This window comes from Fimicolochytrium jonesii (assembly GCF_025526975.1).
Source record: "Fimicolochytrium jonesii strain JEL569 chromosome Unknown EV422scaffold_10, whole genome shotgun sequence".
Taxonomy (NCBI): domain Eukaryota; kingdom Fungi; phylum Chytridiomycota; class Chytridiomycetes; order Spizellomycetales; family Powellomycetaceae; genus Fimicolochytrium; species Fimicolochytrium jonesii.
This window is the reverse complement of record NW_026515677.1, coordinates 565,160-585,214: the sequence shown is the minus strand read 5'-3', so window position 1 is coordinate 585,214 and position 20,055 is coordinate 565,160. Positions and strand designations below refer to the sequence as shown.

Below are 20,055 nucleotides of genomic sequence, written 5' to 3'. Positions count from 1 at the left end.
GTTTCGACGCTCTCGCGCGCAGGCACAACGATTTGCCGATACGGTTACAGTTTGTGAATGAGGGAAAAATTGATAATCTGAATTTGACCAATCTGACGACCGACTACGCCACTGGTGGGATGCGCTTCTCTCTCTGGCTGTCCGGGATAATTCTGTGGACGACGCTGACGATGCTTTGGTACAGATCTGACGCGTATGAAGGTGGGCAGGGTGGGAGCCCAGTTTTGGAGTGGATTCGTGCCTTGCAATGCGGATTATACAAAGCGTACAGATGATGTGCGGTATACCTTGGTAGGCCTGCCGAATCAATATGGGGTTCGTTTTGCCTATGGGAGTGCTGAAGAACGGGCTTTGCAGGAACAAATCGATTTGATACATAGGATAGTAAACGCTTATCCGCAGGTGAAATCAGAGATATCTCGCTCGACGCGAATGCCGTGGGAATAAAGTCTCATGCGTTGTCCCGTAGCATCTGGAATTCGCACGCACTTCTCACGACATCCGCCGCATCCACAAACACAAACGTATCGCTTCCCTCATCGGTCTCGAAGGTGGCCACCAGATCGATGGCTCCCTGGGAGCCCTGCGCTTGTTCTACGATCTCGGAGTACGCTACATGACGCTGACGCATGTGTGTCACACCGCTTGGGCTGACTCATGCACTGGCGAGCCAATACATAACGGGCTGACGGCTTATGGAGAGAAAGTGATTTTGGAGATGAACCGGCTCGGACTGATGGTGGATTTGAGCCATGTCTCGCATGATACCATGCGGGATACTTTGAGGATTACGAAGGCGCCGATTATCTTTTCGCATAGCTCGGCGTACGCCTTGTGCCGGATTCCCCGCAACGTGGTGAGTATCATGTCATCTATGATGTGATCTTGGGCGGCTGGGCGACTAACGAATGCCGTGCACTAGCCCGATGAAATCCTCGAGCAGCTTCGCGAGAACGATGGCATTATCATGGTATGCAGATGCCTTCCGAAAGTACCTCCTCGCAGCCTGTCCGATCTTACACGATCGTCTTCTGTTCACCTGCAAAATAGGTCAATTTCTACCCCCGCTTCGTCTCCTGCGCGGCCGAATCCACCCTCGAAGCAGTAGCAGACCACATTTCACATATCGCCAAGATCGCTGGTCCGACACATATCGGGCTTGGAAGCGATTTCGATGGTATTGATGTGGTCCCCAAGGGCCTCGAGGACGTAACGAAGGTGAGCTCGGTGTCGTAGGGCACTGGCCTAGGAGGTTCTCTCTGACAAGACTGAATGATCCGCTTAGTACCCCGCCCTGATCGCCGAACTTCTGCGACGTGGCTTCTCCGACGAGGAAGTGAGCGGGATTGCTGGCCTCAATCTTCTCCGCGTGATGGAGAAGGTGGAGCGGGTTGCTTACGAGCTCAAACACCTGCGGCCCATCGAGGAGAATCTCCACGTCAACAAAACGTGCTGACTCAGATGTTGAAGCCACTTCTGGATTGGAGATCCGGTCAAAGCGTAGCATATGGATTCCCGTTTTCATGACGAGTTTTTTTTCACTATTTATATAGCGTTTTTACCTCGCTTCTTTGTCATATATGTATTCGAGAGTCTGTGTGAACTATGGGATATTTGATGGCAGTAAAGTCGGACTTCGTTGTATGGACGTCTCCGTCAGTCCTCCGTCCCTCGTCCTCGTCCTCGTCCTTGTCCTTGTCCCCGTCCCCGTCCCCGTCCCCCACCACAGCCAAGAAGAACGCTTTAACGTCCTCTTGCCTTGGACGGAGAAAGCTGCAAAGGGACTTCCTGGAAAGCAAAGAACAGTTGAGGGGGCGGCGCGGCTGGAAGGCTGAAGAGGGAGCGTAGGCGCCGTCTGTTTGAACAAAACGTTGCTTACGACATGCGCGTTCCCATACTCCGACGCGTAACCAAATGCACAGGAATCCTTATTTCCCACAAGCACCCTTCCCTCCCCAGTTCCCCTTCCCTCCCCCCACTAACAATGCCAACATGATGTCCTTTCCGGGCAGTGGCTATCGCTGCTGACATTATTCAACGCGTTGAGCGCGCCAAGTGCAGACCCACAGAAGCAACGTGCCTGAACCCGTGGTACAAACCTGAACATCCCCCAGTAACCCACTGACCCTCCCAACCTTCCAAAACCACCCGACAAAAAGAGAGAACTTGACGGTGACGTCTTCACAAGCCGCCACCATGCAACGTCTCCCATTCGAACTCACAGATGCGGTCACGTCATACCTTTCTTTGCGCGACATTGCATTTCTTGGGCTGGCGAACAAACGGCTCAACGAATATGTGAAGTCACGGATGGAGTCGATTGTCCGGCGACGGTTCCTCAGTGCGCATGTGTGGACGCGGCTGGATTTGCGCTTGAGTCGATCGCTTTTGGGCGCTATTGGGGGGTTGGATGCGGATATGGAGGAGGGCGAGGGGAGCAAGGTAGCGTTATCGGAGGTGTTATTTACATGTATGCGGAAATCCATCGCATGGCTCACGCTCCGCCCGTATACAGACAGATTCTTTGCGAAGCCAAATTCAGACGACATGGAAGGGACAGCTGTGCAAACAAGCCAAGCAACTTCTGTGCCTCCCCATCCCTCTCCCCCCTAATGCGGGTCAACCCCGTCAAACCGAGACGATCCACCTGATATCCTGGTGCGACCGAATGCCTGCACGCTCAGGATCCAAAATGGTTCAAAGCGCACACCTATACATGGACGTGACACCACCGCTCGCAAAGCTGCTGCATCTGGAATCCACCACTACCTGGAATCCACAAATCGAGCTTTATCACATCTCCCAGTACCGCGCCACCCGGGCCAAGGCGGTCATCGAGAGACTGGCGGAGCATTTCAACCTAGTGAAACTCGTGGGGCGGGATGACTGGACGATGGGGGGTGTCTGGGATGAGTTGCTGGAGTTGAGTGGGTGGGAGGAAATTGGGAGTGTTGGGTCGTTGCGGTATCTTGAACGGAGCGAAGAGGGCAGCTCTGATATCGCCCTTTCCACGGAGCGCGTCGTCTTTGAAGTAAGTTTCGTCCGAGTCCGTTGGACGTCGCTCGGGGTAGAAAAGGTTCTAACAGCTCAATCACTGGCGTAACATAGCACGACGAAATCCTAGTTCAGGACTTTTCCTCCATCGACTTGCTACGAGAAGCAATCCCGCATGTCTCCCATGCATGCATCCAAGATCTCGTCTCGACCGCCAAGCAGCGATGCCGCGATGTTCAAAGAACTATTCAATCAGTGGCCGCCAGATGTGGAGAAGCAGGTGTGCCATTTGACCTGGAGCGTCTTAAAACCACTGGATATGAATGGATGCAGGGAACCCACCAGCAGACTCCTGATTTGGACCCGTGGTTCATTCGGTATGCTGGGAAGCATGACAGCGTGGAAGGGCGATTTGAGCTGAAGGTGCGTACCTGAAGATCTTGCAAGATGCAGCAGTTTAGATCGAGCTCTTCCCATTCGCTGACATCGTCTGTCGATCATACCACAGACAGAGGGCCTCGAATTCCACCTCGCCTGCGAAACGACCACCGTCGAAGAGCGTGCGTCTGGATTCATCTCCTTCAACTGCTTCGACGCTCGAGACCCTTCCTCCGCCCCAATATCGCTCTTGGAGAGATCGGGACTCGACCAAATTCGCAAGAGGTTGAGCTTCCATTCCGAACTCCATGACGATCATATTCCCCTGACGCTCATGGCGTGCGCGGTGCCGCCGGATGCGTCGATGGGGTGGGCCATGGAACTTTGTATGGAGGTTCTGGAAGGACTGCGAACGTGATGTTCTTTTGGAAACTGGTGTATCAGAGAGTGCATGCTGGACATGTGCGCACTGGGACAAGTTGTGATCGCATTAGAAATAGAGCGTTTGTCATTGTTAATATAAGGAATTTTGGACTTCCATCGACGTTGGGGACGTCGTTTTCAAAAGTCCGTCTATATCCATGGGGAGCCTAAACCGTCGAAGGGGGTTCCGGGAGGCATTACATATCTTTGCTCGGCCGCTGGTATTCAAACGCCGGTCTCGCGAGAGGCAGCTCCCGTGCGTCGCAGCTGTGCCGCACGCACCATAGGCATCGGGTGGCGCCGGATCACATTAAAGTAGAGCCTTGATTCACCTTGGGAATCCATCATCTGGGAAGCCGAATCCGTGAAGACCGGATACTGCACATGGCCACCGATTGCGATATCAATTTCCACTCGATCCCAAGGTGACAATAGATGTCCAGACCATGGTCTTCTGTGCAGGAACCGAGGCTTAGTCCTTGATTTTGTGGAGATGGATCATCGCGATGTCGCCAAACTGCGACACAGGCCGCAAGCGTCCAATTTCCGGCCTGCTTTGCCCAATGCTTGTTATGCTTGATTGATTCCCGCATGTGCATCGCCCGCAATACCGAAGCCGGGACTCTATTCTTTGAAGTGTCCAGGAAACCGAACTTCCCTCCACACCGCTCATTGCGCACAATTCCTCAAAACTTCCACAATGAGGCCATCCGACCTATCAGCCAACCCCCCCGCCGCATCCAACGCAGCCGGCGCCTCCACCGTCACGCTGCGCTGCAAGGAAATCAAGCTTTGCACAATGGCTTCGGGGTCCGTTTCCAGGGACGCCTTGGTCAAGAAGGTCGACGCAGGTGAGAGCTCAGTACTGGCAGGAGGTTCGTTGTGGTTGGCGGTGACGGTGTGAGAAAGTGAGATGAGGTCCTGTAGGACTGCTTCGGGGGCTGGGAGGGGGATGCGTGCGGCGGTGGATGGGGATGGGATTGGGCGGCTTGGCGTGGTTGTGGCAGCGGTGTTGATGGGTGACGGCGTCATGGCGGTGGTAATTGCGCTGGGAAGAGTTTTTCGCTTGGGTGACTGGTGCAAGAGTTTCTTCAAAATCGGTTTATAATTCCAACAGACGAGGAGGGGACGGAAAAGCGTTCGAGACGAGAGCAGTCCCACGAGGGAAGACGCGACCACTTTTCGGAAGTTCAAACTTCATACCTCAAGGGACACCGGAAACGCAAGAAGGTCAATCAATTGGAGTCTATGCGGAAGATGGTTGTGATACAAACGGACAATGGGGGACAAGGAGGTACATCGAAAGAAGATACTCAAAGATCAACTTTGGAAGAACGATAAGGTTTTTCAGGGTTGAAGCTTGGGTACGTAAAAGTCGAGCCCATGCACGTTAACCAAGAGATGAACAAGAAGGCGAAGCAAACGATGCCAGGTTGAAGCCGGAAACACGTATCTCACGTTTCGCGCAGCGTGTCAGAAAGGAAAGCCAAATGATATAAGATTCGAAATAAGGTGGCAAGAAACTCCGGCCAGTCCTGTTCCATATGGTGGGACGTTTCTAGTCAATCCGTAGCAGTGCCGCGGGCTCTACATGTGTACAACGGTGGTAGTCCCCCGTGCGCGGTCAGAGGGGAATCCCTTCTAACAAGTCTACGTTCTCGCATCTCGTGAATCGGACCTGAATATCGCCCAGTGTGCGCGTCGCGAATCCAGCTTCACAGAACGCAAAGTAAAACTCCCATTTCCGCTTGAACGTGGCGTCGTAGGGTGCATCTCGGTTCTCTGCAGACGCTGCGACGCTGTCGAAGTTCTCGAGGAACCTGTGGCGCCAGATGCGGAGGGCTTGCGCGTAGTGCGGGCCGATGTTGTCGAGGTCGTCTAGGATCAGGTTGCCCCGCGTGCCCTTGTACGCCGCGGCGACAATGGCGGACACGGAAGGACAATGTCCTCCGGGGAAGATGTGCTTTTGAATGAAATCCGTTTTCCGCAAATACGCTTCGTAACGGGCATCGGGCATGGTGATGACTTGCAGTGCCAAAACACCATGTTTGGGGTCAAGGTATTCGTTGCATTTGGCGAAGAAGACAGGCAGGTTCTCCGGTCCAACGGCTTCGAGCATTTCGATGGAGACGATGCGGTCGAATGTAGTCTTGCCCGCTGGGAGGTAGTCCGTCGGCTTCAGATTGCGGTAATCGCAGAGAAGCACTGTAATGGAATTCGACAAGCCGGCGGCGGCGATACGGTCCTCTGCGAGAATCTTTTGCTCTTTGCTAAGGGTCAGAGAAACCACCTTGCTGCCGGGATATCGGCGAACAGCTTCGATCGCGAGGGTTCCCCACCCAGTTCCAAACTCGAGGATGTGATGGCCTGGTTTGATGTGCGCCATATCGAGCATGGCGTGGACCTTCCGATATTGCGCCTGTTCCAGGGTGTCTTCTGGGTCTTCCTCGGGTCCGTCTTTTCGCAAAGACTCGGTGCCCGTTGGCACGGTCTTCCATATTGGACAGGAGTACATGATGGTGGGGTCCAAAAACGACGTAAACATGTCGTTCCCGAGGTCGTAATGCGCTTGAATGTTGCTGACGGCATTAAGGATGGTGTTGGGGATACGCGAGAGGAGCAGGTTGTTCAACGCCGCGTTGAGACCGGCTGGGAGCAGGTTCATCTCCGCGTAGGCATCTCGATTCTGTGTCAGGAGAATCATCAACGACGCCAGGTCTGTCGGAACCGTGATTTCGTCATACATGTACGCTTCGCCGAACCCGAGGGCGCCGAAAAGCGCTATCCGAAGCCAAAAGTTATCGTTCCGGACGATCAGCGATGCTTCTATCGGTGATGTCGCGTTGCTCAGATGAGAGTCGCTGCCGAATGTGTGTACCGTTCCGTCTCTTGCCGTGATCGTCAGACGCCCAACTCTCGTGCGTCGTAATGTGTTCAGGCATGCCTTTTGAGCGGCGGAGATCAAGTACCGGGTTGGGGAGAGGGTGGCTAAGGCTATTTTAGCGAAACTTAGAACACTATTGCCGGCCGATTTTGCGACGACCTTGATGTCATTTCCAACAGGTTCGGACGTTTCCGAGATGACATTCGCCACCGGCGCATGACTTGGAGAGGATAATCGGTCCATTCGGTTAAGGGTTGAACGCTGATGTGTGGGAAACTTTCGCTTGCGAGATGTGGCGCGTCTTCGTTCGACTGGGATTTTGGGCGACGCTGGTCCTCGTGTAAATTGTTCCGGATCCTAGTCTGTCGCGAGTTTTCTTACGGATATACGTGTTGATTTTCTAGGGAGGTCAAGATGAGTTGTGCGCTCTTGAAAATGTTTGCGTTCGGCCTCATGGCCCTCCCTCATTCCATTGTCGCCACCACCGCATCTATCCTGCTACGATCCGTGGCATGACCGACAAGCCGGACGTGGGATTCGGCTGCGAGATGTTTTTCAATCATGTTGCAAGCTTCCTCCCGGACAATAATTGATCGTTTCCAACACTCCTCTACCCAGCGCCGCCCTGTTCTTCTGGCTGTGCTCGCTCACCTTGCTGATTGACTCTTTGAATTTTCGAAAATGAACTGGACGATGGTGAAGCTGAGCCCGAGGGGAATGCACAACCTTTCGGCCGTCCTTTTATCATATTTGACAACCCCCCGGGACCAGGGACCCTGCGTTCAGTATGCATTATTGGATGGGATGGTTGCAACACGTTCGGATGTTGCATGTTGCAAACCGCCTTGGATCGCTCGATCGCACAAGCTGAGCACAGTCACATCGGTGGCCACGTCGCGAACCCCCCCTCCCACTGTTTTTCCACCACTGGCAATCCGCCGGAGACTCCGATTATTGCAACCAACCCCTTGCGGCGGAGGTCGATGGCGATCTCATCTTACCAAATGGTTTCGGCCTCTCTTCTTGACATGAGACGAGCGGTCCGGGGGCGATGGATATGTGCGACGCCCACATTTGCTGTTTTCTGGTCTCAGATCCGATGTCCAGTGGTTTTTACGATTCGAAATTGGCCATCCTTCTGGGAAATCGCATCGGACGCGCTCGATTGTGGCCACAACTGTCAAAACCTGTCAATGTCATCCAATTGTGCGATCGCCACTCCCAGAGGGCCTCGTGTTCTTCAATGCCGATGGTTAAGACGTATATAACATTACAAAAGTACAAGATGAAAAAAGGCTACAAAAAGTCGCTAGTGCAAACCTCGAATGGAAACTACGATTTCAATGTCGGCGACCCTCCCGGTGGTGGTTATCATCGCGCTTTCGACCCATCTCCATCGGTGTTTCAACGTCAGTCTTTGCTGGTTGACCGGCCGATGCACCATTCAGTGCCTTGCCCGGGTGCACGATGATAAACACAGCGATAGCCAGCACCATCAAGCCCATGTCAAAGATATACATGAGCCTCTCGTTGTGTGCGAGATCAGACTTGAATCCTTGGGCGAATTCGATCACACGATATATCGATCTAATGAGAATGAAGATGCAGCTGATGTACAGCGCTTTGATCAACTTGGACCATTGTCCATGAACGTGTGCCGCTCGGCGATGGAAAAGGACCGCGACGATGAGAAAACCGGCGAAGGAGATAACTTGGAGGATCAGACCGAACAACATGATTTTCAGGCCTATGTCTTGCATTGAGATATCCTTGGTGCCCACGAGAAGGCCGGTTCCTGCTATTTGTACGAGAAAGGAGACGATGTCGATGCCGACGAAGATCTTTGCTATGCGTGATGGTCGAATTACGGAGAACTGTCCCCCGACGTGGTTGATACTTGTGAAGCGAAGGATGGCCAGACGTCAATGTCTTTGCCTGCACAGTAGGCATTGAGGGGGGCATGCTTACATTCGGCTCAATAGAATGTACTCCGATGCAGCAAAGAACACCGGCGCAATGATGATCAAGCCGTTTTGCGCTGCGTAAATATTCATGACCGTGGGATCTGCTCTCGATTTCAGGCGTATGAGGTAACCGATGGTCTCGACTGTCAGCAGGAGGGGATGGAAGTTAGCGAAGTGTTTCAATATGACCACCGCAAAGCTCAAATATAACTCACAGAAGGCCCCCGCGATGATCCACCCCATGTAGTAGGTTTTGAACCGTATCATTTGAACGACATGCAGCAAACCCAAGACCAAGAAAAGCCCCTGGAAAAATAGAAAATCTAGGCGTGAGACCATTGATGCTGGAGAATCTCACAACGGCAGGGCAAGCACACTCGAACTTACAGCGGCGAGGAATGGTGCCCAACCGGAAGGCTCGTAGCCGAAGAAGGTATTAGACCCTGTGGAAGGGAAACCTTAGTTAGGCAGGGGCCTCAGAAGCCAACGATAAATTCGTAAGACGAGACATCCATACAATCAATGTTGCTTGACATTTTGGCGGATGTAAGGCGATTAAAAAATTCGACAGTGATTTGACACACCGAAGTGAAGAAGTGTAAAACCGAGACACGTTCCGACCCCAATTTATGGTAGCTTACAACGGGAGGTTAGCGGTTACCGGTAAGCGCGATGACGTTGTGGGATGTCGGAAATCATTGGGGCGAGCAAACCGATCGCTCTTATATACCATCGGTCTTGCGGCCGTATGCTTGGGGTGATATAAGGTCTGTCGTACATCTGTCAAGCTCATTGGGTTTCCTCAACCATCAGGAGGTCACTCTTGGCGCCGCACTGCCGCAGTCATATCCCCACATCGTCCGACACTGGGTCCCAGAAAACACCTCGGACTTCCTTTTCGATTCCCTTGTGTTCCTCACCACCGGCCTCCAATCGACCCTGGTGCTCGGCCTCTGAGAGTCGCCATGTTAACCTTTGGAACATTGTTCATAAAGCTCTCAAACCGCTGGTACTCCATCTCCGAAAGATTGGAGCTCTCCTCAGTAATATCGGATGCCAAGACCCGAGTCCGCGGGCGTCCATGCTTGTGGATCTATGGGACTCCCAAAATCGGACCTCCATTTCCCAGTCCGGACGATCATGGCAAGAGGAGAAGGTCCAACAAGCAGAGAGCGGAACTCCGCTTTGCGCAGCCACAGACAAAGAACAATCGACAGCGCGTTCTCCCGCCCTGACCATTTCCAGTACGAAAGGAAACTCCTACTCAGAACGACAGCAAGATATCGAACAATAGGCCTTCCTGTTCTTTCGTTTTCCGTCCGATACTCATCAACTGGTCTACCGTCAGTAATCTCAAAAGGAGTTCCGCTTGTAGCATATCCATGGTGTCATTGACAGAGCACGTCCCTTTGAAAGGCGCCTACAAGCTAAATCAGCAATGAGCATGTTTGCCTCCCTCGACGCCTATGCAGATGTTCAGCCAGCACATCACGTCCCAGTTCTCCATGAAAGAGCAGCCGGGATAGCTGGGGAAGTCCCAAGTCGGGGATGAACACTGACCGAGACTTTGAAATGCGCGGCCAAGTCTACCTACCCCACATTCGTCGAGATTCCCGATGACACTTCATTCGGATGAGGGGTATAGGGACGAAGCTGCCAAGGAGGTACAGCTGCTCCCGAATCCGGCACCTGCGAATCCGCCCGTCTCGTTCATTGGACTTGGCAGTTTGCCGATACCACAGAGGTTTCCATGATCATGTGAGTATGATCTAGATATGCATCGATGATTTGAAGTGGAGTCTGATTGTCCTTTATCGTGTGCTTCAGCGTTGCCGCTTTCGCAAGCATGGCAATCGGGACAGTGAACCCGTTCGCCATCCAGACGGTGGGTGATGTCCTCTCCGGGTTCATGGGAGGCGCGAACGGCAATAATAAGCTATACGACAAGTCGATCATCTTTGGGATTCTCGGTTTCATGCTCCTCTTCTTGACCTACATCAGCCGCGCCCTATGGGTGCTCAGCGCGGAGAGTCAGATCAAGGTGCCTGTCACTCAGCAGCGATCACTTTTATTATGTACGCCTGCCTACTCACCCGCTGACATTTGCTTTAGCGCATATCCGTTCTATACCTCACGAATGTGCTACACAAAGATTCAGCTTGGTTCGGTCTGGTAAGTTTCTACTATAGTAGTGCATGAAGATTCCACGCACATGTTTTAGCCTACTGAGAACTTGGCTTGCAGGCTAAGGAGAGTCTCTGAGTGCGCGCCTCGCCAAAGATATACCCATTGTCCGAGCCGGCCTTGGCGAAAGCACCGGGAACCTCTTTACCATCGTTGGAACTGTCTTTGCAAGTCTTGTCATTGCTTTCAAGGCTGGATGGAATCTGACTTTGATCATGTGTGCACGGTGTTAACTCTCTGAACACCACGGGCGAGCATGGCTTGTCTCACTCCACATGCATCCTCAGGTTGGCAACGATGCCGCTGCTGTTCCTCGCTGGCTACATCATGGTCCGAGTAGACTCCCAAGATGGTCAAGCAGAGCAGCGACGCCTATTCCGTAGCATCGTCGGTAGCCGAGCAAGCTATATCCGGAGTTCGCACCATCTTTGCCTTTTCCATGCAAAAGCGGTTCGCCACAAGATACCAGCAGACCCTCGCGCACCGTCTCCAAGACAGACCAGAAGAAGGCATTTGCGTCTGGATTTGCGATTGGCGCCTTTCAAGGGGTCCTATTTTTGATCTTTGCCTTTGGATTTTGGTTCGGCGGCCAGATGGTCAATAAGGATCAGATTCCGGGAGATAAAGCGGTGGTAAGCCCTTCAATATCCGATTTGCTGTTGTGCATCTATTGTACCATCACGGAGTTGAGAACGCATTTCGCTTAAACATCCACAGATCGTACTTTTATCCATGATCATGCTCGCTTTAAGCTTGTTGGACATCCCCGTCGCTCTCTCTAACCTAGCCAGTGCTCGTGAGGCCTCGGACGTCATCTACAACGCAATCCTCAGGAGTGCAATAGAGGCTGTACTAAACGCGGAGGGAACGCGTAAGAACGCCACCCTTGAGCGGACGTTGGCGGGAGCGGATAACGGTAGACTACAACCGCATAAGTTCTAACCCGTTTCTCACTGCTGTGTGTCCTGTATATCTGTATAGGGGACTTTATCTGCTCCACGGTAGTGACGATAAGGGTGAATGCGTTCGACGAGGCGATCCTCGCCTCGCTCGTACAAAGGATGCCCGATGCCCCCAAGCCCGATGTCGTATCGATGGTGGAAAGAGACAACATGGACAGTCCGCTGGTAGATGGGGAGTGGGATCGTTATACTGCGGTGAAACTGCAAGGAACGCAGCCCTGCTCAATTGAGCGAGGAAAGATAGTAGCGCGGTGCTTGACGAAACCTCGCTGACACATATCAGTGTCGTGATGTACTCTGCAAAGGAGTTAGTCTCCGAACGCATGAGCCCATCCGTGAGATGCTGAGTTTCTCACTTCGCGTATTTATTTGGTGGAAAATTACGCTTGACTCTCATTTCATACCGTTCTCTCGACAGGATTGATAAGTACGCGTATTGGACGACGCAGTCCATATCAACGTCGGGCGGTACAGAAGATGGAGACCTTAACGTCATGGTGATTATTGGGGCATCGATGGTTCATAGGAATTCTTGTAAACTGAGAGCCTCCTCAATCTCCCCCAGCTCACGGAAGACCTATCCCTGCCAGCTCCTTATAAAGACTTTTTTGAACGACACGCGCGGCATGGGATATATACAGAACCATCAGAAAGTCGCAGTCGAAGCGATAGCAGACGCGGGGGTTCGAGTTCCCATCCACCGAGGTTGGAGCCCGCTAACACGTTGACCCACCGATACCGTTCGTCAGATTTTTCTTTGAGTCAGAGACAGGAGGTTATGCGAATCCTGAATAGGCCCTGCTGTCTCTGGCTCAACGACAACCCTGAAAAGGCAACCCGCAGGCGACTGAAAAGTTGAATAGAAAGATCTACGCGGTGTATGCAACAAACTGGGAGGACCAACGCTCCGCGATTTGGGCGTTTACACGTGGTCGGCGGTTGGGAAAGATGTCATCGTGCTGCTTGTTTTCCTCCGACTGAAGAAATGGCAGCATTGAGGTTTGCATAAAGGGTATTATGTATAGCAAACTAGTTACACTAGTTACTAGTTACGAAAAACCATGTGTGATCTTCGGGCAACTGGTGATGAAAAAATCACGTCTGATTTTCGGCAACATCGAATGCAGGTTGCCGGTGCGAAGTGAGGAGCAGAAGGAGAGCTTCCTGGACGGCGGAGCTAATTGTGCGACTCGGCAATCGCAAGCTTCCTCATGCTCCTCCAGTCCGGGAGTCCGCACGATGTCAGCCATTCGTCCTATGGGCCTCACGGGAGCTGAGGCAAAAAATAAGACCCGCAGTGGCACAGGGGACCATTGGGTGGTCTGCTCCAAAAGTGGAAGCCACATATCTAGATCTATATAGGGTGCCTCTCGTGTTGAAAAGGGAAACCACCGGATTAGGGTTCGCGGTCCTTGGCCAAGGAGAGCCACTCGCAGATCCGCCTTCTTATGGGCCCATTGGACACATAGAGAGACACATCGCGAGATGATCTAGCTGCTAGGACATTTCTGTATGACGGTGGGGGGATAATTGCAAGCTCCGCTGTGTAGATCCTACGATGGCGTTGAGGATGAAATGTGAGACGGAGTAAGCCACCCGCCCCTCCTCCTAATCCACCAAACACGCGTGATGGCTGATTAGGTGATCTGCGACGCGTTTTGGGCCTGTTTGACTGGTGTCGTTCTTCTCGTGTTTCGGACAAGTAAGCCGCTCGCGGATCACCAAGCGCTCGATTTGGGAACAGACTGACCCATGGGGAGACCAATTGGGAGACCGATATAGGAACACTGCAAATACACACATAGTACACACATAGTACACACATAGTAGACACATAGTACACATATGGTACACACGCAGATACACTGAGGGGGCCCGTCGTGGTCCTGCCGTCTCCGAACCCACGGTCGCGCTGTCGACGGCTGGGGATATAAAAGATGCCCGATGGTCGCCGTCTCCCTCTTCTTCTCCTCAGTCAACGATACCCTACTACGTCTCCCATCAAAGACAAGTAACTTGCAGCCATGCTCTTCACGATCACCCCCTTCATCGCTCTTGCCGCCCTGGTGTCCATCCCAGGAGCGTTCGCGGCGGCCATCAAGAAGCCTTCCTTCAACATCGTCGCCTTCGGTGACTCGCTCAGCGACAATGGAAATTCCTTCAACCTGATCACAAACAAGACGATGCCTCCATCCCCATACTACACCAATGGCCGATGGAGCAACGGCCCCGTCTGGGCCGAATACCTCGCTCAGACCGCAAACGCCAACCTGGTCGACCTCGCCTTCGGCATCTCCACATCCAACACCGATGTGAACCCAGCTATCGAGCACGGTACCAGGTACCCCACCATGCCCGGCTTCGTCCAGCAGGTCGACCAGTTCCTCTCGAGACGTTCCAAGGATGCCAAGCCCAACAAGACCGTCGCCACGGTCTGGACAGGCGGGAACGACTACATCCACGCCCCGGAGCTTGGTAAAACAGTCAACGCCGCAGATGTCGTTGCGTTCACCATGCAGGGAATCAACAAGCTCATCGACGCTGGTTACGACGACCTGATCGTGTTCAACCTGCCCCCATCATCCTACGTCCCGTTCGCGGAACACAACCTCAGGCTGGGCGCTGCGCTGGCCACTCTGAAGTTGACCAAGCCCAAGGCGAATGTCGTTGCCATCGACATGGTCGCCACCTTTGCCGCCATTGCTGGTCAGTTGCTCGTGAAGAACCCGAAGACCGACCTTCAAGGCGGTTGTCTGGACCTCACCACCATGACGATCTGCCCGAATGTGCAGGACTTTGCGCTTTGGGACGGTCTGCACCCCACCACGGCCACACACGCACTTATTGCCGCTGACGTTGGCGCCGTGGCCAAGGTTGCCTTCCCCAAGTACTTCTAGTTCTAGAGATCTTTTTGGGCCGTTTCCTCTGTTAGGCGTACGTGTGCTGCATGCGAAATATTCCCGGCGTGCTTAGATTTAGAGAGATAGTTCTATCCCCGCCATTCTTTGGCCTTTTAGACATGCATTTTGGAAAGTCTTGGGACATCAATCAGTATAAGGAGTTGAACAGGAATCCTCGTTCTGGCTGTGTTGGAAGGAAGAACTCTTTCATGGCATGTGTCCAATCTTCTGTACCATAGGCAGCAGGAGATCAAAGTTCCAATGATGTAGTCACGGACAAGAAGGATATGGGAAATCAAAAACACCTACATGCAAAATCTAGGTAAACTATCTACAAATTACAAACCGACAAATCGGCTGATGGAAGCTCAGACAAAGAAGCTAGCAACAAACCGCGCAACAACCCCAACCGACCCTCCATTCCTCCCCGTCGCCCCCGCGCTGCTGACTACAGGCGCCGGCGCCGACACATCCCTAAACGCCGACTTGACACCCACAACCGTCACCTCCGCCGCCGGCGCCGCTCCTACGCTATACCACGCCATCGTCGCCGATTCAGCACTCGTGGGGTACACACGCACGGTCATCGCGAATCGCTCATTCACAAAAACCTCCACAATCGATCCATCCACCAGGATCCGCATATCCAGCGGCTCACCGGGGAGGAGATCCAGCGCGCCGGCCATGACCGTCTTGCCTGCGTTGGCGAGGGTGGATGAGTTGGACCGGTCGGCGATGATCTGGCGGGTGGACGCGTCGTAGTAGATGTGGGTCTGTTCGGTGCTGTCAGGGGAGCGGAGGATGGTGAGGCCGGCTTTTTGGGTGCCGGTGGGAGGTGTGGGGAAGCGGAGGGTAACATCGGCCACAGTGGCTGTGATGGGTGTTCTGCCGTTTGTGAGGAGGGCTCCGTTTGTGAGGGGGCTGGACGGTTTGATGTCGATGAGGGTGTCTGCTCGAAGGGTGGAGAATGCTTCTGCGGGTCGAACGCCCAATGTAGCGACCCTCCAGTCACTTGCGTTCTTTGGATTCTGCTGCGCCCTCCAGATGCCCGACCCGTTGTCAATCTCCTTGGCCGTCCTCTCATCAAGCCCACCAACAGTCTTAACAAACTGCTCCCGCGGCACACTCAGGATCCCTGCCCAACCCCGCTGCTGGCGATCCACATGCGGCGCCGGCCCATCATCCTCGTTCGACCAGCCCCACACGATCCATTTGCCGGATACGGGGTCGATGAACCCGTTCTGCGCGTAGTAGATCCCCCAGTCGCCCACGCCCGCCAACGTTGGCTCGAACTTGGGCACCATGGTTCCATTCGTGGGGCTGCCGGTAATATCTCCCGCGATCCACATGGGGAAATGCTGGTCGAAGATACTTCGTCCGCCTTCGGTACCCGCAACAATGATGTTCCACCGGTTCCCCCAGTCGTCGGCGATAGACTCGAGATTCGTCAACTCGAAATTGTACCCAAACGATCCCGCCCGCTCGGCGGGTGCGTCCTTCCATGTCGCATTTGCGCCGAAATGCAAGAACGGGGTCGGGTCTGCCGCAGCGTCCTTCCAGGTGACAAAGTCATCGCTCTTGTACAGGAACAACGACGGGCCGAAATCGTCCTCCTGCTCGGCATTCTCCTGCTTTCCGCCGGAGACGATCATATAATGGGTGTCGCTGCGGTTGTTCACCGTAGCCGTATCGATAGCCGGGGACTTGAACACGAACGGGTCGCGCCAGCCCGTTAGGTTACCCTTCGGTGCGTCGGCGCCGCTCAACAGTGGCGTCGATGCGACTTTCGTCCATGTCGCGCCGTGGTCGGTCGTGTACGCTATTGCTTGCGTCTCGGCGCCGCGCGTGAAAGGGATCTTCCAGCTGATAGGGCCGTAGTTGACACCGGTGTAGTAGATGGTCGGGTAGCCCTTGTAGCCGTTGGCGACGGCGGAGCCGGAGAAGACGTGGAGCGCATCGAAGGCGCTGGGACCCGGGGTCAGGGCAACGCCGCGGTCGGTCCAGGTGGAGAGATCGTTTGAGGAGAAATGACCCCATGTAATCTGAGTCAAAGGAATTAGTCGATGATACGTTAATGCGGCGAGATGGAGTTTCTGATACTCACATTTCCCCATTCCACATCGTAAGGGTTATACTGATAAAACAAATGATACTCCTTTGTCGCCGGATCGTAGTACGGCCCACACGGATCATTGATCCAGTGTTGCGCGGGGCGTAGGTGGAAGGTCGGGAACAGATGCGGGCTAGTTCTATTTGCTGACACATCAGCTGTGAGGGCGGTCTGAACCGTCAGCGCTGACATGAGCGCTAGGCTGCCCAGGGCGGATTTGATGTGCATGCCTGTATGTGCTTATGTATGCTGCTATTAAGATATGTGGATGCTGCAGATGCTTTTGATGAGGGTTGGGGGACGCTGTACCCTACGAGTTTATGTAGGATTCACCATCATCAACGGGTCACATCCATCATCGTCTGTGACCCGTTAATCCGCTTATGGCGAGGACCCAATCCACTATGCCTGCATCGCATCTGGGAAGCAAAACATAATGGTGCCCACTTTCTTGCAACGAGGCTCAGGGCCTAGCTCGACGCCATAATGTCAATCCGAGTCCGTGCACCGGCAAGGGACAAAAAACAGACCAGGTGACGACGGTGACGGTCAAGCCCTCCTACGCCTGACCCTCAAGAATGGAGGCACCATTGTGTGGAGAAACTCGCATACCACAGACCCCAGGCCGGGCGACTGCGTTTTGCGCTGAGGACTCTTGACTTTTGTCTTCATGGGGCGGAAGTCTCAAAGGTCCGACAGCAGAGGCGTGACGCAGACTCCGATCCGATTCGCTTGTGTGACTTTGTGCGACGTAATTTGTTGATTACAGCCCTAATCAGACTTATTGAAGCCTGCGCAACGCTCATGTGATGAAACCCACGTGATGGAACGCTCTCTCGGACGCTCCTTATAAATAGGACCCTCTGAACTTCTTGATTCAATTTAGGGTTAGGGTTAGAGTTAGAGTCCTGATTCAATTGAGAATACAACGTTTACAAAGTAGGGTTAGGGTTAGAGTTAGGGTTACGGGTGAGTCACGATAGTGTCAATCGTCCAACAATTGGACGATTGACAGCATACCGATATGCCGGACCAGGGGAATCCTGTCAATTGTTATGATTATGCTCTGGACGAGGAACGTAGTTCATGAGTTCAATGGATGAGGAGAGGTCCGACGCAATTTACTTGCACGTCGTCGTGAGCAGCTCATGTAATCCACATGACCGACAAGACGCCGACAATGTTCTACTTCAACGAAGGCGGCGGCCGCGCAGATCGCCTCTCGCAGGTGATCGAGCACCTTCTCCTCCGCTACCGGCATCAGAACACGACATATGGCATTTCAATAGCATATGGCATTTCATAGACGAAAATGTACCGAAAACAAGCAAGAATCCGAAGCGTGGGAGAACACATGTACTGTTCGTTTCGTCGGTGAGCATGCATTCAAAACACAGGACGTGCTTACAGCTGTTAAAGACCAACGGGCACTGCAAGGCGTCGAGGCAGATGGCGCACATGATGGCGGGGGAGGAGATGGAGGAACCCACGGCTTCGAGGTCTATCACTTCGTCGACTTTGCGTTTTTGGGGCATGGTGATTGTTCGTTGTTTTTGTTGATCAATTGAGGAAGCGAGGGAGGAAAGAGGATGGAGTTTGGCAATTGCGAAGGAGATCTTGATGTGCCTTAGGTGTGCCTCAGGTGTGCCTGCTGGCTGCGGAGAGGACGTGAAGAAAAGCTGTGAGTCACGTCGGTTGATGCGCCAGTCCCATAACACAGCGCGATTATATCTGCAATGTACATACGTGTCCGGCGGCGGAGCGACTATGACAGCAAAGCGATTGGGAAGTTGAAAGAGCGTACCGCGAGTGCCCAAATCCAGGCTGCACCTCAAGCGATTGCGGAAGTCGAGAGCTTACCGCGAGTGCCCAAATCCAGGCTGCACCTCAAGCGATTGCGGGAGTCGAGACCGTATGGAGCGAGCATGACGTGAAGAGTGAATCGCGAGCCTGCCCCTATTCCAAGCTGTCTCCATCGATCGCGGAAGTTGAGGCCGGAACGTCCAATGAGATCAGAATGCGGAGCGGATGCATGGCGACGGCGACGGCGAAAGGATGTACTGTACAGACAGGTTTGAATTACTTCCGGGGCAAGAATGAGAAGACTGGTTTTGGAGTCACCTTGTAACACAAAAAGCAAAACAGGAAGCTGACGGGTGTGCTGTAGGTGTGTAGTTCAAAGTTCAAAGAAGATCTTGGCAATGGCGGTGGCAATGGCGGTGGCAATGGCGATGGCAATGGTGATGGCAATGGTGGGGCAATGGCGGTGAGAGGGTGTGGAAGGACTGGTGAAGAAGACCTGCAGTAACAAGGCTGGCCACGGCTCTAATAGAAGCGACGGAAGGCTGGTCCAGAAGGCTGTAAATCCGAGCGTGAAGGCTATAAGTCCGCCGGTGAAGGCTCCATACGGGTAAGTAACGGGCCATAGACGCGTTACAGTTTTGATTTTCAATCGAGGACCGCCTGCTACTAGGACCTGGGCCCCAGTCCCATAGCACGGCGCGATTATATCTGCAATGTTCCCTCTCCCTTAGCTCCCAATGTTCTTTCCCAACCGCAGATTTGATTCCAATAGTGATCAGCTGGGGTTATGAGCGCGGGGTCATGACTTGCAGTGGCGAGGAGCTTTGGCTCTGGGTTCGCGGTCAAGCTCCCAGTGACGACGATGTACCGCTATGATCTCGGATTCTGCCTAGGTTGGCCTCGTCTCACCGCACTCAGCGGACGTAAGTCTCACCCTTTTTGTCAATCCCCTCCGCTTAATACGGTCAGGAATACTCGCTTCAGAGCTCTATACTCTTCGCAAGTCTAACCTTGTCTTTTGCTCTTCGTTTCACGTCTGCGAGCTGCGGCTTCCGTCGTCCAAGCGGGAGACGGTAACCTCCGGACTCCCGTTCCACGATACCAACAGTGCTCAAAGGTCTCTGATCTACAGCACTACCGTCTATCTTTCCATGGTTCAACACTGCCCCCTCGGCTGCAATGAAGTTGACCCCACCGTGTGTCCAGGCTGACGCCCTGGCATGTAGGGGGTCTCCGACTGAGCAGTCTTCGCAGGGTGTCAGTTTGACGGCTTTCCTGCATTGCACTAAAGCGGGACTTATCGCCTAGTTTTGATAGTCCAGGCTTGACGATAGGATGCTTGTGGGTCAGAGTACCTGAGAGTAGTAAGCTTGCATCTGAACGCTTTCACGTTGGGTTCTTAGAAGGGCATGTCCAAGACATGTTCCGTCGTTCTCTATATATACTTTTTGTA

At 53.4% G+C, this 20,055-nt stretch overlaps 9 protein-coding genes across 9 annotated transcripts; 5 read left to right on the top strand and 4 right to left on the bottom strand.

Annotated features, from left to right (window-relative positions):
- The first annotated feature begins 37 nt into the window (after nucleotides 1-37).
- On the top strand, nucleotides 38-1,515 carry EV422DRAFT_42918 (membrane dipeptidase GliJ). The gene is made up of 7 exons (XM_053067153.1): nucleotides 38-114; nucleotides 185-291; nucleotides 358-402; nucleotides 470-856; nucleotides 923-970; nucleotides 1,051-1,218; nucleotides 1,286-1,515. Exons 2-7 carry the CDS (start codon nucleotides 196-198, stop codon nucleotides 1,454-1,456), a joined length of 915 nt encoding a protein of 304 aa, XP_052926018.1. The 5' UTR covers nucleotides 38-114; nucleotides 185-195; the 3' UTR covers nucleotides 1,457-1,515.
- A 449-nt stretch (nucleotides 1,516-1,964) lies between these two features.
- EV422DRAFT_578274 (uncharacterized protein) lies at nucleotides 1,965-3,939 on the top strand. Its single transcript, XM_053073284.1, has 4 exons — nucleotides 1,965-2,442; nucleotides 2,516-3,031; nucleotides 3,109-3,417; nucleotides 3,503-3,939. Exons 1-4 carry the CDS (start codon nucleotides 2,197-2,199, stop codon nucleotides 3,788-3,790), a joined length of 1,359 nt encoding a protein of 452 aa, XP_052926017.1. The 5' UTR covers nucleotides 1,965-2,196; the 3' UTR covers nucleotides 3,791-3,939.
- A 1,480-nt stretch (nucleotides 3,940-5,419) lies between these two features.
- Nucleotides 5,420-6,897, bottom strand: EV422DRAFT_550607 (Mycolic acid cyclopropane synthetase-domain-containing protein; the record flags this gene model as incomplete). Its single annotated transcript, XM_053071785.1, has 2 exons — nucleotides 5,420-6,812; nucleotides 6,839-6,897. 2 exons carry the CDS (start codon nucleotides 6,895-6,897, stop codon nucleotides 5,420-5,422), a joined length of 1,452 nt encoding a protein of 483 aa, XP_052926016.1.
- Nucleotides 6,898-7,853: 956 nt separating this feature from the next.
- On the bottom strand, nucleotides 7,854-9,514 carry EV422DRAFT_528174 (RTA1 like protein-domain-containing protein). Its single transcript, XM_053070265.1, has 5 exons — nucleotides 9,161-9,514; nucleotides 9,031-9,086; nucleotides 8,859-8,949; nucleotides 8,648-8,786; nucleotides 7,854-8,575 (listed from the first exon to the last, which is right to left on the bottom strand). The coding sequence occupies exons 1-5, from the start codon at nucleotides 9,177-9,179 to the stop codon at nucleotides 8,020-8,022; spliced, it is 861 nt and encodes a 286-aa protein (XP_052926015.1). The 5' UTR covers nucleotides 9,180-9,514; the 3' UTR covers nucleotides 7,854-8,019.
- Nucleotides 9,515-10,259: 745 nt separating this feature from the next.
- On the top strand, nucleotides 10,260-12,062 carry EV422DRAFT_578271 (uncharacterized protein; the record flags this gene model as incomplete). The annotated part of the gene is made up of 8 exons (XM_053073283.1): nucleotides 10,260-10,307; nucleotides 10,370-10,401; nucleotides 10,471-10,684; nucleotides 10,756-10,815; nucleotides 11,168-11,277; nucleotides 11,300-11,459; nucleotides 11,545-11,743; nucleotides 11,809-12,062. The coding sequence occupies 8 exons, from the start codon at nucleotides 10,260-10,262 to the stop codon at nucleotides 12,060-12,062; spliced, it is 1,077 nt and encodes a 358-aa protein (XP_052926014.1).
- Nucleotides 12,063-13,551: 1,489 nt separating this feature from the next.
- Nucleotides 13,552-14,937, top strand: EV422DRAFT_42739 (GDSL lipase/esterase). The gene has a single exon (XM_053067141.1). It carries the CDS (start codon nucleotides 13,814-13,816, stop codon nucleotides 14,684-14,686), a length of 873 nt encoding a protein of 290 aa, XP_052926013.1. The 5' UTR covers nucleotides 13,552-13,813; the 3' UTR covers nucleotides 14,687-14,937.
- A 1-nt stretch (nucleotide 14,938) lies between these two features.
- Nucleotides 14,939-17,253, bottom strand: EV422DRAFT_42748 (glycosyl hydrolase). The gene is made up of 2 exons (XM_053067143.1): nucleotides 16,794-17,253; nucleotides 14,939-16,731 (listed from the first exon to the last, which is right to left on the bottom strand). The coding sequence occupies exons 1-2, from the start codon at nucleotides 17,025-17,027 to the stop codon at nucleotides 15,058-15,060; spliced, it is 1,908 nt and encodes a 635-aa protein (XP_052926012.1). The 5' UTR covers nucleotides 17,028-17,253; the 3' UTR covers nucleotides 14,939-15,057.
- On the top strand, nucleotides 16,919-17,311 carry EV422DRAFT_42744 (uncharacterized protein). The gene has a single exon (XM_053067142.1). It carries the CDS (start codon nucleotides 17,034-17,036, stop codon nucleotides 17,271-17,273), a length of 240 nt encoding a protein of 79 aa, XP_052926011.1. The 5' UTR covers nucleotides 16,919-17,033; the 3' UTR covers nucleotides 17,274-17,311.
- Nucleotides 17,312-17,983: 672 nt separating this feature from the next.
- On the bottom strand, nucleotides 17,984-18,700 carry EV422DRAFT_528169 (uncharacterized protein). Its single transcript, XM_053070264.1, has 2 exons — nucleotides 18,546-18,700; nucleotides 17,984-18,454 (listed from the first exon to the last, which is right to left on the bottom strand). Exon 2 carries the CDS (start codon nucleotides 18,332-18,334, stop codon nucleotides 17,990-17,992), a length of 345 nt encoding a protein of 114 aa, XP_052926010.1. The 5' UTR covers nucleotides 18,335-18,454; nucleotides 18,546-18,700; the 3' UTR covers nucleotides 17,984-17,989.
- Nucleotides 18,701-20,055: the final 1,355 nt, after the last annotated feature.

What these genes read in the sequence shown, in the direction of transcription:
- EV422DRAFT_42739 (XM_053067141.1), top strand. Translation starts at nt 13,814, where the DNA reads ATGCTCTTCACGATCACCCCCTTCATCGCTCTTGCCGCCCTGGTGTCC.
- EV422DRAFT_42918 (XM_053067153.1), top strand. Translation starts at nt 196, where the DNA reads ATGAAGGTGGGCAGGGTGGGAGCCCAGTTTTGGAGTGGATTCGTGCCT. An exon ending in GCCGGATTCCCCGCAACGTG is followed by an intron (nt 857 to 922) that starts GTGAGTATCATG and finishes GCCGTGCACTAG; the next exon opens with CCCGATGAAATCCTCGAGCA. An exon ending in AGAACGATGGCATTATCATG is followed by an intron (nt 971 to 1,050) that starts GTATGCAGATGC and finishes CCTGCAAAATAG; the next exon opens with GTCAATTTCTACCCCCGCTT.
- EV422DRAFT_528169 (XM_053070264.1), bottom strand. Translation starts at nt 18,334, where the DNA reads ATGCCCCAAAAACGCAAAGTCGACGAAGTGATAGACCTCGAAGCCGTG.
- EV422DRAFT_42744 (XM_053067142.1), top strand. Translation starts at nt 17,034, where the DNA reads ATGTGCTTATGTATGCTGCTATTAAGATATGTGGATGCTGCAGATGCT.
- EV422DRAFT_42748 (XM_053067143.1), bottom strand. Translation starts at nt 17,027, where the DNA reads ATGCACATCAAATCCGCCCTGGGCAGCCTAGCGCTCATGTCAGCGCTG. An exon ending in ACGATGTGGAATGGGGAAAT is followed by an intron (nt 16,732 to 16,793) that starts GTGAGTATCAGA and finishes CCTTTGACTCAG; the next exon opens with ATTACATGGGGTCATTTCTC.
- EV422DRAFT_578274 (XM_053073284.1), top strand. Translation starts at nt 2,197, where the DNA reads ATGCAACGTCTCCCATTCGAACTCACAGATGCGGTCACGTCATACCTT. An exon ending in AGGAGGGCGAGGGGAGCAAG is followed by an intron (nt 2,443 to 2,515) that starts GTAGCGTTATCG and finishes GCCCGTATACAG; the next exon opens with ACAGATTCTTTGCGAAGCCA. An exon ending in AAGGGCGATTTGAGCTGAAG is followed by an intron (nt 3,418 to 3,502) that starts GTGCGTACCTGA and finishes ATCATACCACAG; the next exon opens with ACAGAGGGCCTCGAATTCCA.
- EV422DRAFT_528174 (XM_053070265.1), bottom strand. An exon ending in GGGCACCATTCCTCGCCGCT is followed by an intron (nt 8,950 to 9,030) that starts GTAAGTTCGAGT and finishes CTATTTTTCCAG; the next exon opens with GGGCTTTTCTTGGTCTTGGG. An exon ending in GATCATCGCGGGGGCCTTCT is followed by an intron (nt 8,787 to 8,858) that starts GTGAGTTATATT and finishes TCCTGCTGACAG; the next exon opens with TCGAGACCATCGGTTACCTC.